Genomic DNA, 15,740 nt, shown 5'->3' with positions numbered 1-15,740 from the left:
CAAAAGTGAAAAGTCCTTGGCCTTGCCAGAAAGGGAGACTGTAGGGCAGGGTTTCTCAACCTGTGCTCATGACATTTTGAACCAGATAATTCTGTTTGTTTTTCCAGGGGTGTCCTATGCATTGCAGGATGTTTAGCAGCACCCTGCCAGGAGCACAACCCCAGCTGTGACAACCAAAAATGTCTCAGACATTGCCTATGTTCCCCTGGGAAGGGGTGGTGGCAGAATCACCCCCCCAACCTCTCCCCCTCCCCGCCTGGTAGAGAACCAGTGAAGCAGGCCTTTCACTAAACGTTTTAAACAAGCTCCCAGGTGACTGAAGCAGGGGCTGGGCACCTGGCTAAGAAAGGGTATAGCCACCAGAACTAAGTAGGACCCCAGGGGCCTCCCAGCCCCAGCTGTGCTCCTGGGTTCCTCAGAAGGCTGGTTCCTGCTTCCTCCCATTCGGCCCCTATAATGAGAGGTAACCAGAACAAGGCTGCATCAGGAGTCCCTGCTCCTGGCTGGTGGGTCCTGGGGGACTACCACAGCATCCAGCCTGCAACCCCTCCCCACCCCACGCCCACTCTGTGATCTCCCAGTCCTTGGCCAGGTTCCTAGAGAAGGGAGGGGTCCTGATGATGCAATCAAAGTTCCCAGCTGATGAAACTCAGCCATGGAAAGGCAGGATTCTAATAAGGAAACAATTTAAATTGACAACATCTGCCTGTGCTTCCCCGAAGAGAAGAAAGCACAGCCGCCTGGGGAGGGGCCCGCCCGGGGACCAGCCTAGGCGTCCATCCAGGGGCTGCGGGGCAGTAGAGCCTCATCCCGACGACGTGGCCAGCGTGGCAGCTCAGCAGTGTCTGGCTCCTGCCAGGAATTCAGGGCCGTGTGCAGGGGAAGCAGCTTGTTGCAGTTCTGACATAGCCAGCACCCCCTCCGGCAACACTATGAGGCAGCAAGCCGTTCCTAGAAGCCAAGCCACTTTGTGCTGGAGACTGAAGGGCTCAGAGGAGCCACCGGGCGCCCCAAGACCCTTCTCTGTTCTCCTGTCAAAAATGTGAGCCCTGAGGGTGGCCCGGGGATTGGCAGGTGGGCTGGGAGGAAAGGCTAGAGGCAGCAAGTGACCTGAGAAGTACAGAGTGGACAGCACACCGAGGACTTCAGCTCACTCAGGCTTGGTGGGGAAGCATCAAGGATTCTGGAGCCATATGCACAGAGGTTCGAATCCTGCAACTCACCAGCCCTGAAACTTTGAGATGGATCAAAAACCCACAGTGGGCAGGTGCCAGCTTCCTGTTTCACAGGCACACCGCCTCCCTGCTCTGCCTTCTGCACCCAGAGTCAGCCTATGAGGCAGCTTCCCACCACCCAGGAGAATGCATGAATGCTCTTCTCACTTGATGCCAATGGGTACCCTCTCTTGCTCTCACAGTCCAAGAGCAGAGCAAGCCTTTGAAGAGAACCGAAGTAAACTGCGGGCTGTGACAAAGTGCGGGTCCTCCCCAAGCACCCGGCGAAGCCCACCCCCACATCATGTGGCCCAGCCTGGCGCCTGTTTCCCAGGCTCCCTCCCATGAGCCAGGTGTTGCTGAAGCATTAACTCTCTGCAGGCACAACCACCATCCACTTCACAGATAAGCAAACTGACACTCAGGGAGTCCACAGGTCAACCCAGGGGGCAAGGGGAGATGTGCACCCTCCCCTGTCCTGCAGGATGGCTGGGAAAATGCTCCAAGACATAGACGCCGTTCTCAGGGGCCTGTGGTATCAATGTTTTTGTGCTCTGTGGGCTCAATACCAGGGAAGAGGCAGCCTTGAGACCAGACTTACACTGAAGGAGGGGCGGTGATTGGGTCAGAGTGCGTGGTCACAGATATGGCACTGGGCCAAATCCATCAAGACCTGCTGGTGTCAGGGACCAAGCCAGGTCAATCCAGGACCGGAGGGAGAAATGGGAAAATGTTCCTGTAGAAGTTAATAGCGTCAGCTTCCCGCCTCCTGAGCACTTTCTTCTTATGAGGCACCTAACTGAGAGCTCTCCCTGCCTGACCCCCTGGAATCCAGACCCCAACCCTGGGAGGTAGGTACCATCATCTCCATGTCGTAAGTGGGGGAACTGAGGCTCAGAGAGCGGAAGCCACCTGCCCCAGGTCTGGTTGGGAGAGGGCTGTAATCTGAACCCATCGCTGTCCTATCCCAGAATCTCAAACTGGGCCCCATGCCAGAGTTGGGTCAGGTTGGAGGGTAGAAATTCAAAGCAAGAGACACAGCTGAGCTGTAGCAAGTTTCCCCTCCCCCAGGACACACGACTATAGAAAACACAGAGCTTTGGGGTTGGCTGTACTCAGGGAATGGCCCTTCCGGAGCCCCTCAGACTCCCAGCAGGCCTCCTCACAAATCGTGCGTGTGAGAAACAGAGGTGGGGGACCAAGGCCAGTCTCTGCCACCCACTGGACACTTGACCTCTCTGGGCCTCAGTCACCACGCTGCCCTAGCTCATGGGGTTGCTGAGAGGCCTAATGAAAAAGAGGCCAGGCGCATACCCAAAGGGGACTCGTGCTGAATGGGCACATGGCCACCACCGTCAGAAGTGACTCTGAAAAAAAAAAAAAAAAAAAAAAAAGAAGTGACTCTGAGACAGACGGTCCAGCAGGAAGCCAGGCATGCAAGGCCCAGACAGAGCCCCCATTTTCCATCCCAAGACCCTGGATCAGGACATTCCCCCAGGCCTTGAACCTGGCTGGGACGTCCAGGAAGGTGGCCTAACAGGTGGCCTAGGTGTGCCTGTGCCGCTCCTGGCTGACTCACGCCTGGGTGCTGTTTGAATCACCCCAGGAAAGGAAGAGACCAAAGGGAGGGATCTATATTCCTCAAATAGCTAGACTCAGGCAAGTCACGGGATGTCCCTGTTCTCTTTAGCCCCTTCCCAACTCCATAGGCCCTCCTCCACCCAACTTCTGCGGCTGGACAAATTACTTCCTCTTCTGGGCCTGGGTCTTAGGTATGTGGAAAACAGAATGAGGCTCCTGTGTCCCAGAGCACAAAGGTCCTAGAGGCCTTTGTTTGCTTATTGCAGGATGGTGTCTAGCAAATAGTAGGTGCTCAGTAAGTATCTGATGACTCAGTGACTTTCACAGCCCTGCTCTCTACCAGGGCTGCGTTAGACCTTCTTGCACTGATATTTCCACCTCCAGGAAAGGAGCCTCCCAGCCCAGATCAGGCCATGCCCTCTAGCTCTCTGCAGAGTCTGAGGGGCCCAGGGTCACTGCTATCTGGAGTTACCCCCAGGTGTTCCCACTGCTCCACTCAGCACTCCCCATGGCTCCCTGAACTTCCCAGGTGACCAGGAAATCGCCAGAGTCACAGCTCACAGAGCCAGCACAGACTCAGGCCTGTTTTCCCAGCTATCCTCCGAGATTCCAGCCACAGGATAAAGGGCTCGGGGTAAGGTGGGACCATGAGGCTGACTTACTAAGCTCTACCTTCTCCCTGGACACCTGATTCTCCTGCAGACTTACGGACCAACCCTGGGCCGATGATGCTTCTGTCATTCACTTACCCCACACACATAAATGGAGCACTTACTACAAGCCAGGCCTGAGTGCGGACACTGGGAATACATCCAGATTAAGCCTGGGTTTCTGTCTTGCCTGCGTCCAAAATGGGTGTGGCCATTCTCACCCAGTTCCATGTTGATTCCTCATTAGCTGACACGAAACCCTTGAGAGGGGCTGGAACCCAGGGTCAGGCCTTCTCTTGGCAAGCAGGGAGAGTATCCAGGCAGCCAAAGGCCATCCCCAAAGTAAAGGGCCAGGGCCAGAGCAGGCAGAAGAGGTTGATGCCTCCCCTCCCCGCTGTGCTCAGCACCTCTCTGAGAGCTGATGTGTCTAATGGTCTCCCCAGTCATGGGCCCCAAGTCAGAGACCACGGCTGAACTGGCCATTGCTAGGCCCATTGCAGGGCAGCAGCCTGACTCTAATCACAAATGTTTGCTGAGTGGGTGAACCACAGGAAGGGAGAAGAGAAACAATGAAAGGCAGAGAGGGAGGAACGTGGACCTTTCCTTTCTGCTTCCACCACTGGATCCCCTCCAATAATTGCCCTAGATTAATACCAACCACTGCCAGCCGTTACTGAGCACTACTCTATGCCCAGGGCTATGCTGGGTACATAATGGGTGTTAACTCATTCAATCCAAGCACCAAGAAGGGGCTTATTACCCCATTTCACAGATGAGGAAAGCAAGGCCCAGACAGGTCCTGTGGTCTGGCAGCCTCAGGAGCCCGCCCTCTCTCTGAATGGCCAAGCTCCACAGCCCAACAGCCCCAGCAGGTTTGCAAGAGACAGAAGAGCCCCAGCCAAAGAAGACGGCTGGCAGCTGCCGAGATGACTTATGGTCTCATAAACAGGTCTGATGGTTTAGGCTGCCCGGCCAGAAAGACCCTGGAAAAGCCCAAGGACTTCCTCCAGGCCTCTAGGCACCCAAGGATTCTCACTTTTGTCTAGAACTTTGGCACCCAGCACCAGCACAGGTGTGGGCGTCTCCAGGCTGTTTCTGACACAGACATGTGCAAACAGCGTCAGTGCACAGCTTGCAGATAGTCAAACAGTCTCGTGTAGCCAGCCCCCAAGAAGCAGGACTTCACAGGCCCTAAAGGCCCCTTCCAGACATGACTGCCACCCCCACAAAGATGACATCATCCTGACTTGTACCAGGATGGGTGCTTTTAGCGGATTGCTTCTGAACTTTATACAAATGGCATCCACCATACATTCTCATCTCCAGCTTCCTCTCCTCAACCTTGTGGGTGACACTCGGCGCTGTGTGAGGGGCAGCGGCTTGCTCATTCCCACTATGCGCAGTAGGCTCCAGTGTTGTTTTTAATCGTCCCATGATGGCAGAGGTGGGAAGCCACCCAGCTCAGATGACAGCCATCTCCCCTTCTGCCACCAGGAGCCCCAAGTGGTCACCACCCCCCTGGCTGCCCTTGGTGGTTCTAAAATACAAATCTGATTCTGGTTCACACCCTTCTATGTCTGCCCACAGATAAGGTCCCACCCCCTCCAATGGCCTTCCCTGACTCCAAGCCCCCAGGCCACTGGCTCTTCCCTGCTCAGCACTCTTGCCTTTGCCTTAATCTGCCCTGGGCTGCTCTTCTCCCACCAACCACTAACCTACTCATCCTGGGACCAAGCCTAGCATCATTCTTGGGGAGGGGACCTGCTGGGGCAGGGCTGTGTCCCCAGGAACCAGAGCAGGGCCCTACATATAGAAGTGCTCAGGAAATTGCCCCCGAGGGAGTAAGGTTTTGGGGAGCCACAGGTGTGCTGCCCTGGGTCTGCACAGAAGTCCAGCACTGTCAGAGAGGAAGTGGTGGGAGGTGAGGGCGCCTTGCGTGCGAACAGGACCCAGACTTCCGCCCTCCCCAGTTCCTTCCCCAGCACCCAGCTAAACCTCTCAGCAGGTTTAGTCTGTTTTCAGCTGCCAGGTGCCTGGCCCTTGGGGAACAGGTGCCCTGCTCTCAAGTAGCTTTCCTGCCTCTAGATGAGTACCTGCACCCCATTTGTTGGAGGAGGAACCCAAGGCTAAGAGGACAAGACACTTGGCCATGGTCACAGAGTCATAGGGCAGCCAAGGTCCAATTGCAGAGCCTGGGGCAGCCCAGCCCCCTCCTCCTCCCCATCACCCACAGACGGTCCATCCAATACAACCCAGTGGTGCCCAGCTGCCTTGGACTTAGGCGAGGGCTGCTCCTGACACAGACTGATACCTCTGGCACCAACGGGGAGGGGCTGGACCCCAGCAGCTGGCAGTAGCCGGCACACAGTACAGCACCATCAGCGCCCATTCTGGTTCAGCGCCAAGGGGAGACTGTCCCAGCCCTGCACTGGCCAACCCGTGGCAGGAAGCACCAGGCCTAAGATGCAACAGAGGCTACTCCTGCCACGGTCTGGGGTAGGAGCTAAGAGGTGGGAGCGGGGATTGTAGTGTCCGGAGATGAGGGCCCACAGTGAGTGTGCAAGGCCAAAAGTAGCCAGGGACGGCTTCCTAGATGGAGCAGGGGTAGGGAACTTGAGGACAAGGCTACCGAAAAAGCCAAAATAAGAGTATAAGGTGTGGTGGAAGCAAGGGGAGTCCCAAGAGGGGCAGGGGCCTCCCCTCAACTGAGGGACCCCTGTTTTTCTCACCCGCTCCCCTGCCCTCCACCTCATGTGGGGAGCTATCTTTTGCTTGCCAGAGTGGGTGCCAGAGCTGAATGTGTAGAGGGCCCCTTCTCACAGGCAGAGGCCTCCCCCAGCCCAGCCCAGCCCCACCCAGCGGGAACACTCCAGCTCTCACAGGCTCAGAGCCATGCACCCCAGGGCAGCGCAGAGCAGGGGCGCCAACAGACCCCACTGGGACCCTGAACTCCAGCTGAGGCCCCTGCTCCTTGGACACTAGGTGTGCTCCTCACCTGCCCGACCCCTCCAGAGGGCAGAGAGAGAGCCCCATTTGGGGAAGTACCCTCTCCCCACAACACCCAGTCAGTCCTGGCCCACAAGGAGGGGCAGTTGAGGTGCACCATCCAGCCCACTGCCATGACTCAGCCCAGGGACGAGAGGACGAACTGCAGTGAGTGCCGTGCTTCTACCATGTGCCAGGAGCCCAGCTGGATATCTGACAGGCATTATCTCACTGTGACCTCCAAGAACACTGGGAGGCAGGCACCAGCAGCCCTGCTGGGGAGGGAGGGCTACTGAGGCTTAGGGACTAAGTCTCTCGCCCAAGGTCACACAGGCAGCAAGGGCAGGATGAGGATGGGAACACTTTGCCTGTCTGAAGGCAGGAAGCCCTCCACTGGAGCTCCTTGCTCCTAGTGCTAGAATGATTTGACTAGAGAGCCTGTGGCTGGCTACTACCTGTTGATATCTGGGAGAGGCGGTTCCAACCTGCACTTGAGACGTGTTCCAAGCACAGGATGCCAACGCTCAGAGCAGAGACCCAGGCCAGGCACAGGCTGGGCAGCTTCAGGCCTCACTCGCCAAGGTCACCAATAGCATAGTGTGACCTCGTGGAGAGATAGGAGTCACAGACCTCAGGTTACAGAGCACATCGGGGCCCGGGGGACAGGTCTGGTATCCCCACAACCCAAAGCACTTGCCAGGCAAGGTCCTTAATGAAGAGAGATACCGCCCCCCCCCCCACCTTTGTTTCGGGGTCTTTCTACGCAAACCTGATGTCTCTCCCCGGCTCAAGCCTTTCTGTGGCTGCCTGGGTGAGATGAGGATAAATCTATACTGGTTACCATGGGTGTTAGACTGCCTGGCCCCAGCAACAGGCGAGTGACCACAGGCTTCACCACACAGCAGTCACCAGACACCACACACTGAGTCCCCAGACTCCTAAGGCCAAGAACAGACACGCTAGTAGCTATCACAAGGCCCAGGCAGAACTTCCTGAATGTAAGTCAGGACTTCCAGGTACCGAACAAGCAGAGTTCAAAGGCAACTAAGAACCCCTGGCCTGAGGAACTTCCTGGACAGGCCTCAGGGAATAGCCTTGACCCCACAGAGTCAGATCACCTTTGGTCAGGCCTCTGCCAGTGCCAGGCTGCAGGGCAGATTACAGGGGCTGCCACGTTGGCACCTGCCATGGTGTGGCCAGTGGCTGCAAAGGCCAGGTCTGAGGAGCAGATACCAAGGCCAGGCACAGGCTGGGTAGCTTCAGGCTTCACCATGGGCAACAGCAGCACGGTCTGGCCCCAAGGGAAACCATAGCTGGCCTGATGCCACCGCCTCGCTGGCAAGGGTGGCCTCTGTGGCCTGCGAGCAGGACTTCTCTCCACAGGGGTCCACCTCCTCATGCCTCCCCGACTGCACGTGGAAGGCCTTCCACAGGGACCCCAGCGACTAGGCTGGCCCGAGTAAAATGAGAGGCAAAACCATGGTCAGGGATCTAAGGGTAGGAAGTGGGGTCAGGAGAAGCCTCAGAGGAGGCAGCTGCAAAGCCCCTTGGGTCAAAAACTGCCAGAATCTCCAATTTAAAAGACACCTAAAGTCTGGATTTTTACGTTGCAAAAACTATTAGAGCACTGTATGCGGCAAAAAAAGCCCGGCTACGTTTGGCTACTGTGCACCCTCTGAACGTCCATCTTCCGGCACCTACCAAGGGCTAGATGTGGTGCCAAGCACTTCAAGATGAGGACACCCACCTGCCCACTCTGTCTGCCACTGCCCAGCCCACTCAGCGGTCCCTTACGGGGTATGTCAGGCCTTCCCCCTTCATCGTCTCCACCAGCAGCCAAGAGCCATCAGTCTAACTGGCAAACCAGGCCACACTGCTTCCTTGCCCCTTGGCGAGATCCCCAAGGTCAGGAACGGTCTAGCCCTCCCCTACCCCGTATCTTCATTCACTCCATCCCCTTCCTGCCCTCTTTGCACCCCTACCATGCCAGCCCTTTGCCCAGACCACTGACCGAGTGCCTGTAGCCAAGGGCCTTGACCCTAATGGCTCTTCCCAACCTCTCCAATCCAATTCTCCTTGGCCTTCCGGATTCTCTAAAGAGCCAGTTACTCACGGACGCCCTCCTCCCCGTTGCAATGATGTACCCCATCATAAAATCATGAGCTCCATGAAGTCAGGGACTGTGTCCAGCCTGGGGTGGGTGCCCAATCAGCACCTGTCAAACAAATGGACAGATGACCGCACAGAAATGCCTTCCCCAATTGGTCCACCAGAATCTAATGGAATTCTGGGGAGGACCTGTCCCAGATCTACCTGCTCCCCCTCCATGGGGAGTTTCATGGAAGCAGGGCTATCTGGTCCCATTTATCTCTGAAAGGCCAGGACACCAAGGGGGTGCTCAAGAAACGTGGCCTCTTCCTCCCTCTCCATACTCAGTCTCCAGTTCTCCTGCTCTGTGACAGAAAATAAATGCCCTGCCCTCCTTGAGATCCCACAGCATCTCCACATCCCCGCCCCCTCACAAACCGTGTCCCTCCCCACCAAGATGTATGAGAGCAGGCATCTCAGGCGAGCAGATTCCAGTGGCATTCAGCAGCCTTTTCCAAGAAGGGAGGGAGAGGAAGCCTTGGGGGAATCGGAGGCCTGGCCAAGCCTGTGGTTTATGTGCAAAGACCTGGCTTGGCCAGACCTGGGCACCAGGCTTCCAGCTGCAGAATTGACCTGTCCAAGGCCTTCTTCATGCCCCAAAAATCTCAAGCATCCCTCTGAGGCCTCCCATTCCAGCTGGTTCAAAGCCTGGCCCATGGAGGGAAGGCAGTGCCCTCTTTCAACAGGTTGCCCAAATAAAAACCCCACTGAAGAGACAACTGAAGATTCAAAGCTGCCCTAAAAGAAGGGAAGGGGGAGGTATCTCCCCAAGTCACACAGTCTGCTTCTTGGATAGCCTGGCATCCAAGTCCAGAGCAGAAAGAGCCCCTGGAGGGGCCCCTCCTCTCGTTCTGGTCCTCCCTGTCCCCTTCATGCAAAAAGGGGTACTGAGGCACCGGGGACAGAGATCAGGCCAAACCAGAATAAGCTTAGCTCCTGCCATGAAGTGACCCCAATAAGCCATTTCTCTGCCCCAGGCCTCAGTTTCCTCATCTGTTGGCTGAGGAGACACTCTGCCTGTCTCTTTTAGAGAGGACCTGTTGTAAGGTAAATCAACACCTCCCTCTCACTCTCTTCCCTGACACCACCAGCCACGTGCATGGGGCAGGCCACAGGACCAGTGCCAGCTGGACACAGAGACCTCTCAAGACGGCTGGGATTCTGCCTGCCTGAAGGACAGACAAGCTTGAGGCTGGAAACTGGCTCCCAGCCCACCCTGAGGAGACCACAGCCCAACCCACTGCTTCTAGACTCACCAGACTTGGCTGGGACCTGTGCATATTCCCCACCCGCTGGAAACCCCTGGAAAAGCCTCCCAGATGCCATCTGGATGCACCTGCTTAGAAGGCCTCCCTCCGGGCAGGGTCCTTGGCACATGCTCACTATACCACGGTGCCAGTCTGTGCCTGGCCCCAAATCCATGGCAGTGACTTCAGTCCCACCCCCATCTATGTCCCCAGGGCCCCTTATCCTCAGATCTCACAGGATCGAGCTCAGTGCCTCAAAATTATCCCTATCTGGATTTTCCTATAACCCCCAACCCACTGAAAAGAATCTTCTTCAAAGGTCTGGGGACATCACATGGGGCCAGAGCTCCGTCCAGTCCTCTGCCACCAAGGCCAGGCAGGACTTTCTCGCTGGATCAGCCCAAATTTAAATCACAATCCTGCTGCTCCCTGGCTGAGTGACATGGGCCAATCACTTTAGGCCTCCTGACCCCCGTTTCCTCATCAGCTCATGGGGTGGTTTGGAGATCATGCACTGGATGTGCCCAGCAGGTGCCTGGCATACGGTAAATGAACAATCAAAGGCAGTTTAAACCCTAATGATAAAAGGGTTATTTTCCCAATTTAATTACCAGCCGAGCGACCTACAGTATGTGGCTTCACCTCTCTGGCCTGGGTGCCTCTCTGGATGGCCAAGAGGATTAGCGGACCTACCATTTGCAAACTCTGCAACTGGACCTTGGCAGCTGCCCTATGACTCTCAGCACAGCACCTGGCGCACAGCACAGGCACTCAGAACATGGTAGCTGTGAGGGCTATGGTTCGTAAGGAGGCGTCAGAAAGATGACGCTGGGAACAGTGCGACAAACCACCTGTTCTACCTGCTCAAAATGGGTCAGGCTCGAGCTGTGTACCCGGCTGTTGCTATGGCACCCAGCACATAGGAAAACACTCCAACTAGGAAGGCGGGTGCTGCATGGGTGGGGCCTCGAGCCTGCTTCTCTCAGACACCACCTTGCGGCTGCCACCAGTCTCTGGGCTATGTAAGGGGTCCCTGGCGTTGAGGCGAGTATGCTGCTGGATCTGGGTCCAGGATCTAAGCAAGACTCATCACCCCTAACCCTACCCCAACTCCGAAACATTGGAGCCTGTTCGTTGGAGAGGTAGGCGGTGAGGTGGGGCTCTCAGCTTGCAGACCAGCGTGGGTGGGACTGGAGTGGGGGGGTTAAAAAAAAAAAGCCCAAACACCAGAAACCCCTATCTCCTGAGCAAAATCCAAAGCTCTAAAGCAGCCTCAGATCCCAACACTGATGTCTGCCCCCTCCAGCCACACCTGCATAGCAGCAAACAGGCACCCAGAGTCCAGCTTTGGGGGGCTCAGTGTCAGCCTCTCCCTCCTCAGCCCCACTCAGGTTTCATCCACAATGAGGGCTGGGAAAGGCTGTTAGGGCTGGGCCTGGTTCAGGGAATCCATGGCCTGTTGCCAGGAGGGAAGAAGGGAAGGCAGAGGTGAAGCCCGGCAGCTGTGAGCTGAGACCTGAACTTTCCAGATTTCCCCGGATGAGGGGGCAGGTTTTAGAGCAATGGAAAGGCAGACAGGTAGGGTGACAGTGGCCCCAGAGCCTAGGAGGCCAGGAGAGACCTCAGCCTGGGACTGAATAACAATTCCTCAGGAGGATCCAAGACCCCCAGCTCACATGGAGGCCTCCTGCTGACTCTAGCTGGTCCCCCCTAGACCTGGGAGGGGCTAAGGATGGGCCCCCTGCCATAGAAACAACTGATGCAACAATTTGCTGAGCCAAACATGGCATACACATTATTCATTCCCCCTCACAACTCTAGGGGTGAGTATGACCTCTCCCATTTCACAGAATTGAAACTAAGGCTCCCAGGCAGAACAGATAATGGTTAAAAGCACATCCTGAGTTTGAATCTGGGCTCTGCTGTATTAACTCAAGCAAATCACTCCCTCTCTGAGCATTAGTTTCCATCTCTATAAAATGGAGATAATAGCCCTGGCTGAGTGGCTCACTTGGTTGGAGCGTCGTCCGTACCCCAAATGGTGGTGGGTTCGATTCCTGGTCAGGGCACATACCCGCCCCAGGTTTCATGTTGGATCCCTGGTCGGGGAGCGTTTGAGTAGCAACCAATTGAGGTTTCTCTCTCACATCAATGTTTCTCTCTCTCAAATCAATCAATCAATAAAATGGGGATAATAATCCTACAGTCCCACCCCCAGCCCAACCTCCACCCTGTCCCATGGCGTGGTCAAAGAGCTAAGCGAAAGGTGCTAGTAAAATGGAGAGCACAGCACCAATAACTGCTGGTTGCTGGAATGACAGAGGTTAGGTAATGCCCAAAGACACCCAGCCAGTGAGTGGTCAACCCCAGGCCCCAGCTCTGAGCACAGCCCCTTCCCTGAGGCCTTGGGCTGTGGGTGGCCCCGGGATCACAGGCTTCCTAAGCAACCGTATATCCACCACCCCATTCCCACTACCCACCCCTCAACAAAGGGCAGCTCTTATCTGAATTCCTCAGATAAGCAGCTCCCAGTAGACTGGATAACCTTCAGGCCTGAGTGGTTATCCCAAATGCACCAAAAAGGCACCCCACCCTGTCCACACCACAGATTCCTAAATCTGGGTTAGGCTGCATGGCTCTCCTCCCAACAGAACATTCAACCACCAGATACATCCAACAGGTCTCCAAACAAGCCAAGTTCAGCTGACAACTGCCTACTGACAAGTCCCTGGCAAGCCACTTACTTCCTCTTTCTGGGCCTCAGTTTCTCCCTCTGTTAACAAGCACCCCACCTCAGAACACCGTGGTGCAGCTCCAGCGAACGGGGTCCACAAGGAGGCCCAAGGAGCAGAGGACAGACCAGGGAGGGAGCCAGCGTGTCCTAGGCCCTGGGCCAGGCCCTGCGCAGCCTCCTATCTCCTGAAACATCTCCACAACACGCACAGCCACCTGTATTGGGCCCAGAAAGTGACACAGCGAGGACGCAAACCCCTCTCTGTCAAACTCCGAGGCGCTCTCCCTGGCGGGCCAGGACTACGTGGCCCAGTCAGTGGGTGCAGCTGGGGAACTCAGCTGCCCTCATCAGTGAGCTGGGCAGCTGGACCTGCAGGACGGGGACCACAAAACCAAAGTTGATCAAGCCTCTTTCAGAGAGGGCTGCAGCCTCCTTGACAAGGGCATTTGCAATGCAAAGCAGCCCAGCTCCAGCTAGACGGGGACTGCAACTCAGAGGGGGCTGGGCAAGCCACCATCCAGCCACCTCCCTCCAGGCAGACGGGGTGTACCTGGGGTCTGGCCTTCCCAGAGCCGGGAGTGCCTGGGAAACTGTGGCTGCCCCGGGCTCTGAATCACAGACTGCCTGAGTGGCCATCTGGGTGCAAGGTGGCCTGGAACAATCCTCCCCACTCGGCCTCTCATGGCACAAACCCACTGGGCTCTGTGCAGGTCTGCAGAATGGAGCTACAGCAGGCTGCAGGTAGGGCCCCAAGAGAGGGCTGAAAAATAGACCCCCTGCACAGGGGTGCGGGCACCCTGTCAGATCCCTCGGGCCCAGACCTCCCAGATCGTGCAGCCCTACCTGCCTTGTGCAAACTTGTCCCAGACACACATAACCTTCAGGACTCTCTGGGCCCTAAGGGGCGCATCCACACTTGCCAAGTGGCTAGATGTCGCTTATCACGCCCCCACCCCACCCCACCCCCCTGCAGGCGAGGCTGCCCCAGCGCCTTACCTGGACGATAAGCTGACAAAATCCCCGCCATCCAGCAGTCGGACCTTGCAGAAGAGGACCCCGTTCACGAAGGGGACCGCCGTCAACTCCTCTAGGGTGAACGTGGTTTGGAACTTGAACTTCTTCTTCTTCATCAAGAAAGCCATGAGCGAGTTCCCTGAGTCTGAAGCCCCGAAGGCCAAAAAAGGGGGAGAGCCAGAAATCCCCAGGATTCCTTTCCCGACACCACACCCCCTCCTCAAAACACCAGAGCCGGATCCCGCCCAGATGGTGGCGGAGGCGGCCGAGCAGGCAGGGAGCGGAGTCCGAGGGCCCCGGTCGGAGCGACCGGTCCAGTTGGCGGGTCGGCTGGCTTCACCGTCGGGGAGCTGGGGCTCGCAGGGGCTCGGAGGGGCCCGGGGCTGCACCGGCGCGGGAAGAGCGGGACCTGGCCCCAGAGGCACGGACGGGGGTGGCGCGCGGCGCGCGAGTGGCCGCGCTGGCCGGCAGCATCCCGACCCGCGGTCCCCGAATAGCTCACGTCGCGCGGCGGAGCGTGGCGGGCGGACCGGTGAGACTGAGGGCAGCAGGCGGACCGGTGAGGCCGAGGGCGGCGGGCGGACCCGCCCCCGCCTCGCTGGCGGCCGGGGGAGGCGCCCTCGCTGCACACGCCCCCGCACTCGGGTGCCCCGCGGCCGGCGCAGGTGAGTCGGAGAAGGCTGCGGACACCCGCAGGAGGCGGCCGGGAGCTCTGGGCGGCCTCTCCGGGAGGCGCGCTGGGGACACTCCGGGCTGGAAACGTCCGGCCACGACCCCTCCGGGCCGTCACTGAGCCCGGCCCCAGGCAGGGAGGGTGCCGCCTCCTCTCGGTCCTGGGTCCCGCACCGCGGGCCCCGGCGGAGCTGAGGCGCCCTTCCGGCCGGCCGGCGGCGCCGCCTCGCCTGCCGCCTCTACACAGCACCCAGCGAGCAGCAGCGCCGGCGCCCGCGCTCCCGACGCCGCGACCCAAAGCCAATGCTGCGCGGCGCCGCTGCGAGAATGCCGAGGCCCAGCACCGCCGCCCGCGGAGCCGCGGCCGCGCGGGAGGGGCGGGGCGCCGGCGGCCTAGCTCGTCCGCGATTGGGTGGTCCGGCGGAGCGGGCGCGGGGTGTGATTGGTGGTAGGCGTCGTGGGGCGGGACTTGGAGAGGCAGAGACGGAACGGGGCTCTTGGATTGGTGCGCCGCGAGGCTGGGCTCGCCTCCTCGGTCGGGGCGGAGCGGAGTGAAAGAGAGAGGGGCCGGGGGAAGGCAGTGGGAGGTCGCAGGGCGGGAAGCCGGGGCTGGCGGAGCAAGGAGGAGGGCAAGAGCGAAGAAAAAAAAGAAACAATGAAGAGAAGAAACAATGTGAACACCATGGCTAGAATGGCCCTCTGGTGTCCCCCGCGACCTGAGCTCGCTGACCATTTAATTAGACCCAGAAGGTAGCAAATCCCATCCTCCCCCCCACCCCCCAAGAAAACACACCAGAGAGGTGGGGGGACTAGACCAAGCAGGTCTTACAGCGTCTTATCTCTAGTTCTCAGCTCTGGGGAGACAAGTGTCTGCAAATGCTTCGCGGAGGGGTTGATTTGGAGCTGTTCGCCACCAACCTGTGATAGACCCAGCTTCTTCCATCCCAAACTGCTACCTAAAGCCTTTTGTCATTGACTAGATAAGAAACTAACTAGATTAACTGCCCTAGGTGCAGAGACCGCTTCCGGAGCCTTGAACCTCCCAGGCCTTGGACATACGTAGTTCATTCATTCGGTCCACAAATGCAGTGAGTCTGGTGAGCCTGCGCTCTCCAACCTCTCCAAGCGCAAGAACAGGCGAAGCAGACAGCGACAAATCTGGCGGATGAGGATTGTAATAGAGGGCTTACAGGGAACTGGGGTGCTCAGTGGAGGCAGGGTGGTGGGAATGGGAACTCAGAAGGCTTCCGACACAAAATAATCCAAGCCACCCACAGGATGCATGCGCTGGCTTAGACAGGGTCCAGGCGGAGGGAGCCTCCAGGGGCCCAGCGGCCAGAGAGAACAGTGCCCCCAGAAAGCTGTGAGTACCTCCATCTGGCTGCACTTTGGCAGTAGGGGGCGGGAAGGGGGGGGCAATTAGGCAAGTGATGGGGATGGCTCCGTGGTTGAGTGTGGACCTAGGAACCAGGAAGTCCCGGTTGGATTCCAGGTC

At 57.8% G+C, this 15,740-nt stretch overlaps 1 protein-coding gene across 1 annotated transcript in view; it reads right to left on the bottom strand.

Moving 5' to 3' along the window:
- Window positions 1–14,459, bottom strand: part of FAM102A (family with sequence similarity 102 member A) — a 34,893-nt gene extending 20,434 nt beyond the window's left edge. The window contains exon 1 of the mRNA XM_036329552.1: window positions 13,556–14,459. Coding sequence (XP_036185445.1) covers window positions 13,556–13,701 — 146 coding nt within the window. The 5' untranslated portion in view covers window positions 13,702–14,459. The remainder of the gene's footprint in view (window positions 1–13,555) is intronic.
- Between the last annotated feature and the right edge of the window lie 1,281 nt (window positions 14,460–15,740).

The sequence above is a fragment of the Myotis myotis genome, unplaced genomic scaffold (genome assembly GCF_014108235.1).
Source record: "Myotis myotis isolate mMyoMyo1 unplaced genomic scaffold, mMyoMyo1.p scaffold_m19_p_12, whole genome shotgun sequence".
NCBI lineage: Eukaryota > Metazoa > Chordata > Mammalia > Chiroptera > Vespertilionidae > Myotis > Myotis myotis.
Note: the sequence above shows the minus strand (reverse complement) of the source record. Positions and strands in the feature narration are given on the sequence as shown.